The sequence below is a fragment of the Palaemon carinicauda genome, chromosome 23 (genome assembly GCF_036898095.1).
Source record: "Palaemon carinicauda isolate YSFRI2023 chromosome 23, ASM3689809v2, whole genome shotgun sequence".
Classification (NCBI taxonomy): Eukaryota; Metazoa; Arthropoda; class Malacostraca; order Decapoda; family Palaemonidae; genus Palaemon; species Palaemon carinicauda.
Window position 1 is genome coordinate 77,387,872 of NC_090747.1, and position 12,500 is coordinate 77,400,371.

The 12,500-nt window shown below is 33.5% G+C and overlaps 1 protein-coding gene across 2 annotated transcripts in view; it reads right to left on the bottom strand.

The window, feature by feature from the left end:
* The window catches only part of LOC137617191 (kelch-like protein 17), a 139,516-nt gene that overhangs the window by 6,088 nt on the left and 120,928 nt on the right, over positions 1 to 12,500 (bottom strand). For both annotated transcript variants that reach the window (XM_068347082.1, XM_068347081.1), the window contains exons 7-12: positions 12,468 to 12,500; positions 10,304 to 10,517; positions 6,887 to 6,980; positions 5,547 to 5,737; positions 2,032 to 2,148; positions 963 to 1,218 (exon numbers count right to left, since the gene is read on the bottom strand). The exon at positions 12,468 to 12,500 is cut by the window's right edge and continues 84 nt beyond it. In XM_068347082.1, coding sequence (XP_068203183.1) covers positions 963 to 1,218; positions 2,032 to 2,148; positions 5,547 to 5,737; positions 6,887 to 6,980; positions 10,304 to 10,517; positions 12,468 to 12,500 — 905 coding nt within the window. The remainder of the gene's footprint in view (positions 1 to 962; positions 1,219 to 2,031; positions 2,149 to 5,546; positions 5,738 to 6,886; positions 6,981 to 10,303; positions 10,518 to 12,467) is intronic.

The following is a 12,500-nucleotide window of genomic DNA, read 5'->3' on the forward strand; positions in this document are numbered from 1 at the left end:
CTACGGCGTTTGTCATCTTGAGTTCAGAAATAGTATTTTTCCTAACTATGAGTGTGTTTTAGTTAGGTCATATAAAATAACCATACAAGTTTCCATCTCTCTTTTTTATTTATTTAACCTTTCTAGTGAAATTGCTATTCCTTCACGTTTGAGTATTTTAACATACTGCTTCTTATTACACAAGCAATTGGTAATTGTAGTTGCAATAGCCTTATAATCAAATTATTGTGATTTCTCAATCACAAAACTGTTGATAAAATCAGATAAATTTTCACTTTCAATTTATTTATTCGATAACATCGAAGATAAAGCTAATTTATTGCAAACGAATTATTTACGATTTTCTTTTACTTATTAGATCCAAGAAAATAAGAATATAGGAACCAGCCTTTAATTGAAATAATTACTAACAAAATTGCTCATTTCACATAATTTATCTTTAGATGTTGGCAGTCAAGAAACCCCTGAGGATAAATTGCTCCATTTAATAATAGAGAAAATATTTCTGAAACTATAGATTTCCCTAGAATTGAAGAGAGAGAGAGAGAGAGAGAGAGAGAGAGAGAGAGAGAGAGAGAGAGAGAGAGAGAGAGAGAGAGAGAGAGAATTCCGATGGATTGTGATGGCCTATTGCAACCGTCCATACTTGGCGTTCTGCAAGACGGGAGATCGAGTCTCGCTTAAACTCGATAGTTTCTTGCAGTATCTTTAACCTCACCATCCTTATGAGATCGGATGGGGGGATTAGGGAGCCTATGAGCCTACCTGCTGCGACATTAGCAGTTATTGCCTTGCCCTCTCTGATCTAAGCTTGGGTGGAGAGGGGACTTGGGCACTAATCATATGGATAATATATGGTCAGTCTCAATGGCATTGTCCTGTTATGGCATTGTCAGTGTCCCTTACCGCTACCATTCATGAATGGCCTTTAAATCTTTAAACCATCTACGGTTGTCACTCACCTCCTTGAATGCATGGCGGTGATGGGCTCCCACGTGTTCCTTCTGGGGTTGAATCTCTCGGCCGAGGACATGCACATGGTGCCGTCATTGCCACCCACGCAGTATAGCATTCCTCCAAGCAAGGCGGCCCCGCTACTGCTTCTGCGACTCATCATCGGTGGCACTGACATCCACTTGCCAACACGAGGATCGAGTCTTTCGACGGTACACTGGTAGTTGGTCGAATCAAAACCTCCCAGAGCGTAGATGTTGTTGTCTGTGCGAAAGGGATATATGAGAAATCACGGAGATACTTAGTGTTTTGGCATAATCTAACTATCACGAAAATTACCTGGGTTTATAGCATCCTGCTTTTCAAACTAGGGTTGTAGCTTATGTAATAATAATAATAATAATAATAATAATAATAGTAATAATAATAATAATAATAATAATAACTGCAAAGTGGCCTAGTGAATACGTAAGGTTATAGTTTTAAAGATAGGTTATAGTTTTCATTCCTATAGTGAAAAAAAAAAATTGAAAAAGGGCAATTTTCATTTCAAGAAAATTAATATTCTAAGGTGTTGTTTTTGCCTAATGATTAACATGTTTGTCTTTATAAAATGCGATATATATATATATATATATATATATATATATATATATATATATATATATATATATATATATATATATATATATATATATACGAAGGAGAGATGATAAGGACGAAAAGCGAAACAAAATGTGGAGACAGAAAGTAAGTTATGGCCAGATTCCTGGTGTCTATTAAGACGTAATTAGAGAAACTAGATGAGCATTACATTTTCAAAGATGCGTAATGGGAAAAAACGAAAACTTTGACAAAACTTTCGATAGAATAAATAGCTGGAAACTTTAAAAAAAAACCTTAGTTCAATGAAGAGCAATACGATTTTTCTCGAAATAACAATTAGCTTCATAAAAGTATCAGGCATTACTTACCAAATTGCAACACTTGAGAGAGAGAGAGAGAGAGAGAGAGAGAGAGAGAGAGAGAGAGAGAGAGAGAGAGAGAGAGAGAGCGAGAGAGAGAGAGAGAACGTACCTAATAGCGCTACACGACAATATCTTCTTCTTGTAGCCATGGCAGGACAGGAAGTCCAGATTCCGGTAAGGGGATCATACCTCTCAACGCTGCTGAGACAACTTGCTCCATCATACCCTGTAAAAAGTACATATTATTCCCCACCATTATGTTTAAGAAAAAAAAAACAAGGCAGTTGTCGAAACAGGCAAATGTGTCGTAAAATCACTGCATCATTTAAAAGAATATATAATCTATCAATGTATTTCTTGTTATATTCGTTGTGCAATGTATTAAGAAGTAACTCACTCCTCTGTTTCTGTATACAAAAAGAAATACTGCGGACAGCAGAATTTCATGAAAGATTTTAATTTATGAATAAATATTGTACAGAATATGGCAGTCACAAAATTACAGTTTATGACCAGAATAATAAGTGATGCTCCTGATAACATTTTAGCTTAAAAGTGAATTGCAGAAAATGATAGTAAACACTTAGCATACATATGCAAATAATATTCTTTTTATTGCTTTCTATTTGTTTTAAATTGCTTATTTTACTGTATGTGGAAAAGTTGATCACAAAAATAAACAAAAGTTGATGTCCATATGATCGTATGTAGAAAAATAATGAGAAAAGGAAAACCTGATTACCTGGAATGGAATATTTTGGTGAGATATGCAGATTTGTCAAGAAAGGGTCGTTGAGACAGAACCAAGATGAGGTTAGAAAATCATTATAGATTGTGAAGTAGACGAAAGAATAATAAAAAGATGGGAAAGTGTATTTGATGGATTAAGCATCAGATTTTGATAGTTTTAGGTAACTAAACAGCGAGACAAGTAGACAGCGAAAATCAGATATCTTGCAAGTTTCTACTTAAGATGCAAAAAATTTGAAGAGCAGTTCAATATACCCAACAGTTCCTCCAATAACATTTTGTTCTAAGTGATTGGAGGGAGTATGTGTGCCGGTAATTTTGAATTCTTTTATGAAAAGTTGAATGCTCTGATTGAACACTTTTGATAGGGTCTCTGTATTTCCACTCACTGATGTTATTTACCTTATGTAATTTTGACTAAAGTTAAATAAAAATAAAACTATCATTTATGGTACAATACAGTTTTCTATTTACAAGAGTCTATTTAACTTGTATTGGAAGAAACCCAGTAAGAATTTCACTGATGAGTGGGGGAAACGTATAAATTGAACTTAGCTACTTGACCATTTAAGACTGCTTCAGTGTTTATATCAGGCTTTGAAACCTAAGGCGCTGCAAGTGATCTATTTACTAGTTTCTATCAGGAAGAAAGTGACATTTTTTTTTTTTGCACGCTATCTTCTTTTGATAAGGTGACAGTCAATATTAGATGCTGTTGATGAATTTCTCTAACCGCTATGCAAGTGAAGTAAAGATTGTCTCAAGTCAGGAGCAAAATCGTTACTATGCATATGAAATTGCTTGCTTGAGCACTTGAGAAAGCCCAACATAGTGCTGCCAGATATTGGTACATATCAATCATATGCAAACAGAATCTGAACCAGTTAATAATTCTACTTAAAAAAAAAAAAAAAAAAAAAAAATCAGGCTAGTTTTGCAGTGATAAATTCTCACTCCAAATCTAACTCTTGATATAGAATATGTACATTATGCTAAACAAAAAAGTAATAGTCATATGCAATATTTGATGCTGCACCACATTGCTTGTTGCTTTCCACGGATTCTTTTTTTTTTTTTTTTTTTTTTTTTTTTGGCTTGCAGCCAAGGCTCTTGTAGTCTTTGGAAGCTTTGATAATTTCACTGACTACAGAAAGGCACAAAAACCCTAAGCTAGAAAATAGACATTGTGTAAAATATCTTACAACAGCTTTGGCTTTAAAATATTCTCGGGTCAAAGGTGTAAGCCATTTTATCATTGTTGAATGACAAGCAATATTAGAAGACCCGTTTGGAGTTATTTGAAAATGTTTGTGGAACTATTATCCTTAAAGTGGTTTATCAAATGTAAGATGATATTGTTACCATCCTGTATAGTGGGCTTGAACCTAAACTGAAACACACGTGTATAATGTTAGTGCTTATCGAGTTTGTGATCTAGAGAAAATTCTGTGGAATAAACCTCAACCTATATCTTAGGTATAGTAACCAATTCTTAATGTTGTGATGGTATACTTGCAACCAACAAATTTTCTAAGATCTAAAGAATACATGCCCTACATTGGCCCCTACATGCAGGGTTGCCAGGTTTTCCAAAAATGAAAAAGCCAACGTCTGATCAACTGCAGCTTTAAAAGGCCAACCTAATAGTAGAAAAAGGCCGAAAATATAGCATTAAAGGCTAACCAATTTCAAAAAGGCCAAATTTAGGTATCTAGCGCGAAAAAAGGCCAGACTTGGAGGTTTTTTTTTTTGGCCCGAAAAAGGACAAACTGGCAACCCTGAAGACCTTACCTGAAAAGTTTAATAAAAAATGTAGAAAATACGTAAAGAAGTATGCTAATAATTATGATGTTAATCCCTTAACATAAATTGTACAGAATATGTTCTAATTAACAGGTACTACCATTTGACATATAATTGTGAAAAGACATATTGAGCTTAAATGTTATCATTGCATCATTAAACTTATTGTAAACTTTTTAAAGTCTCAGATTATTGTGAGCTATGATTCTCATAGCAAGAGTAAATAGTAACAGAGAAGAGGTTTGGAACAGTTAACAAACCTAGAATCATGCAATTTGTAGTAAATAGCAGGAGGAATGAAATCCCCCAATTCTCCTAAAGCAGCTGGTACGTATATTCTCACTTTCAGAGTTCTAGAGAGAAAAAGGGTTAAAACACTGGTCTCTGAATCGACCTATGACCTTGAAATATTGGTTTATGTCAGAGATACTAAATAGAAAATAAGTATTGATATTTCATGAGAGTCTGAAAAAACACGTAATGTTTAATAGTAAAAAAGTATATTTTATCCTTTAGATTAATGTGTTATGAAAGATGAGTTAATATCCAATACTTTATAAGAAAAATAATCACTGATACCCAGCATAAGTAACTAAGAATCGTCTTAAAATCAGAAAGAAAATTCATTGACCTTCAAAAATAGGTCAAGATTTTTGAGAGAAAAAATAGTGAGTTACAAAACTCAACAAAAGTAATACTCATCTTTAAATTGACCATGAAAATATGGGAAGGCAATAGATAACTAAATAAAAATTTTCGACACTATGTCAAATTCTAAAGACCAGGGACTGTAATTTTAAAAGTTTCCGAAAATCTGGAGGAGAAAAATTAATACAATCCAGGGCTTTAAATTGACCTGTGACCTTGAAAAATAGGTCATGGTAGAAAAATACTTGGGTAAAATAATCAATATAACTCCATAGGTACCAGACTATAAAGTTTTATCTATATTCTAAATCAAAGAAGATAAACTAACGATGGAGATTAAAAATAGGAATACAATGACTTATAGCTAAGTACAAGGCAATAACAATAATTATGGTATTGAAAATCTATTGTTCTTTATCTTACCCCCTATACAGTAGATAAGACCATTGGTCACTCCAATTCCTAAACACGACCGCTTTGTTCCCATGGCTGTAATGTTGATCCACTTGTTGATGCTCGGATTGTACATCTCGGCCGAGGAGAGGTCACAGGCCCCGTCATACCCGCCCATGACGTAAAGGTACCTTCCCAGGGACGCTACACCTGCTCTAGATCTGACAAGATAATACAAAAACAAAGAAAACAATTCTTCAATTCTTTGAAGGGGTTTGCTAGATGTATTAAACCATTCTCTCTCTCTCTCTCTCTCTCTCTCTCTCTCTCTCTCTCTCTCTCTCTCTCTCTCTCTCTCTCTCTCTCTCAACAATACTGAAGATGATGAAACAAATGTATCAAAAAGGACTACAAAATATTTCTTGAAATATTAAGGTCACTTTCATTATAAATATAATTTGTAAAAAAGCAAATTGGCATGTTAGTCACTCCGAAGATTCAGGTAATATGCTTATGAATTTTTATAGTGAAACATTTATATCACCGTTCATTATTAGCAAAAAAAAATCTTATGGAATAAACTATAAGGGTGCAAATACCTCAGCAAGCTTCGACATTGCAAAATGGCCCATAAAATATGCAAAACAGAATGATTATAAAAACTAGCAGCAAGGAATAGATAATGAAATGCTGTATATGAGAATTGATAAACAAAAATGCCTTAGATATCAATAAGATAAGTGAAATTTATGATTATTCTTAACCTTTTAAATTTTTACACACTACATGAATATACATACTATACACACACACACACACACACACATATATATATATATATATATATATATATATATATATATATATATATATATATATATATATATATTATATATATCTATATATATATATATATATATATATATATATATATTATATATATCTATATATAATATATATATATATATATATATATATATATATATATATATACATATATATATATATATATACATATACATTATATATATATAGTATGTATGTGTATTTTGTCTTCAATTTATAATTTCCTTATGAGAGAAAGAGAGAGAGAGAGAGAGAGAGAGAGAGAGAGAGAGAGAGAGAGAGAGAGAGAGAGAGAGAGAGAGAGAGAGAGAGAGAGAATCCGTTCCAGCACAGTAGTTTTACCAATGAAATATCAAAGTTTCCATTTATCAAAACAGTGATGCAATGGTTCTCTTAAGGTCGAAATTGAAACAGCAACTTAAGAGGTTATCAGCCCTATCCGTTCACTATGGATAATGAAATGAATGTCGACAGAAGATGTGTCTAATGAGCTTATACATTATCAAAGCTTGACATTTCCTAACCTTCTATAATTCATGGAGGCCACAGGCATCCACCTGTCAGTGCGTGGATTGTAACATTCAACTTCACTGTGTATTGCAAAGAGACTTCCTCCTCCTGCAAAGGAAAGAAATATGTAAGTAAATAAATGACTGAGTGAAGCTGTAAGTTAGTTAATAAAAGTTAACTAGGGGGGATACATGTAAAATAAACCATGACAGTTTTAACCTTTTTTTTTATTCAATGATATATAGGCTAACGGAAGGAGAGCCATCGCGTCTGAAAAAGGAAAAGGAATATATTGTTTCTGAAGATTTTTTATTTGTAATTTTGTTCTATTAATTGCAAATATCAATTAATATTGGCAAGTCAAATAACAAAGAAAATTAGGCAATTTTGATCGTAATGTTAGATGCAGCAAGTCAATAATTACGAAAATGCCCAAATATGTAAAATTTTACGGGAAAAAGAAAAACCTAGAAAAATGGGGTTTTATCCGTCAGTATAATTAAAACCTTCAACGAAGCTTCAACAACTAATAAACTCACTTATTTTCATCTTGGGATAACTTGGTTATTTTTAACTTACCAACGTTTTCTGCTCTTCTATACATGATATATATTCTTCTCAGATAAGTATTTAACAACAAACAAATTTTCTTGCTTAATGACAGTAAACTTACTTTCATTTATACCAGGAACTTAACACAGGAAATATTCAGATTTGGTAAAAGAAAAAGGGTGAATGAGGACTGACATTCACATTACTCACAATAAAAAAGGAAGGACAAAGTTTACAAAGAAGAAAAAGAAATAGATGTAGCATATGTTAATATACAGCATAAATTAATAACACAGACAAAAAGGAAATGAAATTTTTACACAAATAAAGGCGACATGGTAATTAACAAACTACATGGGCGAACACAGCAGGCACAGCGACTCCAGGATACTACGGGCCCTTTTTCTATGTTCAAGGGTCGGAATTGTCTGTTGGCAAGCATCGAGTAGCTGTAGCTACATCGGATTTAAGAATAACAGGAACTGTGGGAAAGAGCTGGCGTTGGTTGTAAGAACTCGCTATTGAAAATCATAATACTCTCGGCATTCTTTGGTTATTGCAATAATCAATGACATTGTGGAATCAGGCCCTGTTGTTGCCTCTCAACTGGGATAGATGTTCATCATTTAATCAACATCTTACACATTGACGGTAACTGCTGCTTTGATCAGTAAAATAGGTAGGCAGCATAGAGGATGCGAATGTGGAAAAGCGCACAGCAATAATTCATGGCATAACCTCGAAATCACTTCATATGATAATCAAAACATTTATTTTTATGAAAAGCACACCTGGATACAGGTATCACTGATGAGCAGAACTAAACCGGGGATACAATTAAGTGACCAGATCAAAATAGTACCTCACACCTTTGTCTTCTCAGATCGCTGCAGATGCTAAGCATAAATGGCAGCTGACTCAGGTCGGAACAATGAAGTTTGTTGGCAACAGGTTCCAGTGATAAGGTGTGGCTTGTGGGTTTCTTTGCTCTGGCTTGTGGGTTTCTTTGCTTTGTTAGTCCAAATGGATGATTTTACTGAGGAGTTGACCGTCGACACTTCTTGTATGGACTCTGCACTAGGATACACTTCCTCCACTACTCCAATGAGACAGTGGTGCCATTTCTTGTTGAGTGCTACCAGGACCAAGTATCCTTCCTAAAGGGGACTGATCTAGCCCCAGCAGCACTGATACTTCTTGCTGAAAGCCAGCAAGTTGTCATTGATCCCCACCTTTATAAATCCTCTGATAATCTTCATCAGAAAGAATGTGATGCTGATGCAGGGTGACTCCTCAGGGTTCTGCACAGATGTTGCAGTAGCTAGTGATGAAGGGGGTGCGCTGCATTGCTCATCAATTGATGAATCTGTCTGGTTCGAAATGGATATGAGGCTTTTCTTCACTCCCATTACACAGCTGTCTGCTAATGATCTTTCTTCCGCCTTCGCTATCAGTTTCCGTAGTTGCAATAGTGATAAACTTCTGTGGAATGTTGGTTTGCTGAGGTTGGTCTTCACATTGACTATCAATCTCTTGTAAAAACTGCTGGTACAAGGGATGCAGGGCATGGTTATGCATCAATTGACACTGGGTAGACACTCAATAACCTGTCAAGGAGCTGATCAACAAAGCGGAAGTCAGCAATTTGTCTGAGATCATGAGGTAAGGACGGCTGATTCGAGAAGCAACCTGTCGAGAAAACCTACTGGAATTTGTGTTCATCTAATGATTAGAACTCAAGAGGACCATTGTTCACGAGGCTGTCCATATAAAATGGTAGATATATACTCTGCCCACACTTCCTTTAGTTACAGTGATGTTGCCTTTATATTTGTTGCCAATGCACTGGAAGGGCCGGTCATGAATCACTGAAACATAAGGGAGTGGAGAGAGACCAGACAATTCCGAATGCCGTTTTTAAATGCATTGGTAGATCATACAACTTCTCAATATTCTGTTTATGGTTTACCTTATTCTAATAGATCAATAATTTTGTAGGATGAGGCTTAGAAGGATGTTGGTTTTGCAATGTTGTTGCTGTTGGTGAAAATATTACTCTACTATGCGGCAGAGTGGGGTGTCCTTGGAGCAAGTATATAGGGGTGCTTCACTTACTGCTTGAAAGGAATGGCTCGAAACTGTTCTTGGTACCAAATCGGAGTATCGTTTAAAATACTGACTACTATCTTCACTGCTCCTATTTGGTCTTCATGCACAACTCTGCAAGAAATTGGTATCACAAGGAGTAAATTTGTGCCCATGTCAAAAAAAAAAAAAAACTTTAATCAGTCCTTGCAACCTAGCATGGAGGTGTCAGGATCATACTTCATTGAGGTGACATGTGAATTGTTGGAGCCTCACAATGATTCCTATATCTCGGCACAAGGAGGAGAGATCCTTGGCATTCCATAAGTTTCTCAACGGACTGTGGGTGATTACGATACTGACTGTAAGCAGTGGATCCAGGATCAATTCTGATGACGGCTGCATTGAGTACAGACTAATATTGTCAGCCAGATGGATTCATTCATCCACTGGAGGTAGTATTTGTTTTAGAACTGAGAAAAAAATCTGTACCACTACGTGTAGCTCTCATATTAGTAGCTTTTCCATCAGCTTTTCTCCATATTTAGCAAAATACGGGTTATAGCAATTGCAAAACAATCTATTTCCTATCGTGGTGGTGGTCTTTTGGTCCCTCAAATTTTCATGGGTAAATTTCGTACATAAAGCGGTATTTCAAAATGCTTAAATATAAAACATACAAGGAACATAAATGCAAACGTAAACACACAAAAATATCTGCACAATTGTCATTACAAAAGAGCTAAATAAAAATTGAGACGAAAACTAGAAAAAAAGGAAAGTACTCCTCTTACCACAAGCAAAGAGATAAGGCTTCACTCCTTCGGGTTGCCGTTCTTGGGTTCTTGGCGATGTGAGAGTGGCCCTTTGCTCCGGCAGAAGATGATATTTCAGTGCCTCTAGCAATAGGTGGTGACAGGATGAGTTTTCCCTGACTAGAGGTTCTGCATCCACATTAGAAGTTAAAAAGTCACGATTTAAGAGAGGAAGACGCACATGTTTCAAGAGCTGTTAAGGGGACAGAGAAGTAAATTTATAATCTCTGTTTGGGAAATAGATGTAAAATAAAATATACAGTATGCAATCTTAATAGACCATTATGACCATACATAACATATTTATATGCAGATCATATGTAAGGATATCATAGTAAATTTGGCTTGGTTTGCTATTAAAAAATCAGCCATGATTTCTAGTATAAATATAAATATATACTGTATATATATATATATATATATATATATATATATATGATTTATATATATATATATATATATATATATATGATTTATATATATATATATATATACATATATGACTTATATATATGTGTGTGTAATTTATATATATATATATAATATATATATATATATATATATATATATATATATATGACTTATATATATGTGTGTGTAATTTATATATATACATATATATATATATATATATATATATATACATATATATATACATATATATATATATATATATATATATATATATATATATATATATATAATTCATATATACTGTATATATACATATATATATATATATATATATATATATATATATATATATACATACACATACATATATACATATATATAATATATACAGTATATATATATATATATATATATATATATATATATATATGTGTGTGTGTGTAAATAGAATTCTATGTATACTAAATGTGTTAGTAAAGAATTGAGTTCTTGTTAGAAAATAAGGACATCAGGGTATATGTGTCGAGTACAAAACATCGTGCGTTTTAGTATAAAAATGTGACATTTGTTTTGCAGTTATAAAAGAGAGGCAGTATTAATCATTCAGTCGTCACCTATAAGGTGTAAACTTCATGTGGCAAAGTAATTTTGGATATACGTGGATATAAAAATGATTTAAGATTAACTCGTATTAGTCTAAAGAAATGGTAGGTGGCTATCTGGATGTCTGGAAAAACCCACCTGGACATCTGACCTGACCCTTTCACGACCCCACTTGCTTCATGGGATATCTATGAGCTCCTACCACAGAGGCTGACACGTGTTATCTCGCAAATACAGGTAGTCTATTTTCCTGATGTTTTATTCCACAAATGTTTGTATGTATGTTCGTACTCTCCTGTACCATATACTGTATATTGTGAAATTCTCTATCAATAAATCAGTCCTCGTGATGATGTCATGAGAAGAAATCGGTCAGGATTCAATCTATTTATTTATTTTTCATTGTTGTTTTTATTGTATATGAGCGTCACTTCTCTATACTAGGTTGGTTTACTGTGAGTGATCAGACGAAAATCTCCCGCCATCACCTATCTGCACTGGCCAGCGTAGTGATTAAAGCTGGCCAAATCCAAGACACAAATTGAGATGTCTGAGACCTTTGTCCTGCAGTGGACTAGAAACGGCTGCATTTGTTGTGGTTGTTGGTGAATATATATATATATATATATATATATATATATATATATATATATATATATATGTATATATCTATACATATACATATGTATATATATGTATATATATGTATATATATATATATATATATATATATATATGTGTGTGTATATATATATACACATATATATATGATAAATTTTGTACATGTGGGCGTTTTTTCCTGTTTAAATAAGCTATATATTTTAATACATTAATGTCTGGATTCTCTTATCAACCTCGGGATCACAGTCCCAAGGCGGAACCTTTGAGACTCTGATCCCAAGGCTGATAAGAGAATCCAAACATTGATGTATTAAATATATGGCTTATTTGAATATATATATATATATATATATATATATATATATATATATATATATATATATATATATATATATATATATATGTGTGTGTGTGTGTGTGTGTGTGTGTTTGGATAAAATATACACGTTTTTAGAAAAGTACAGGGCGAAAAAAGTATATGAATGTGAACTAGTTATCACCTGACCTGAGGAACCAGTTTCTGTCTTTCTGGGAGATC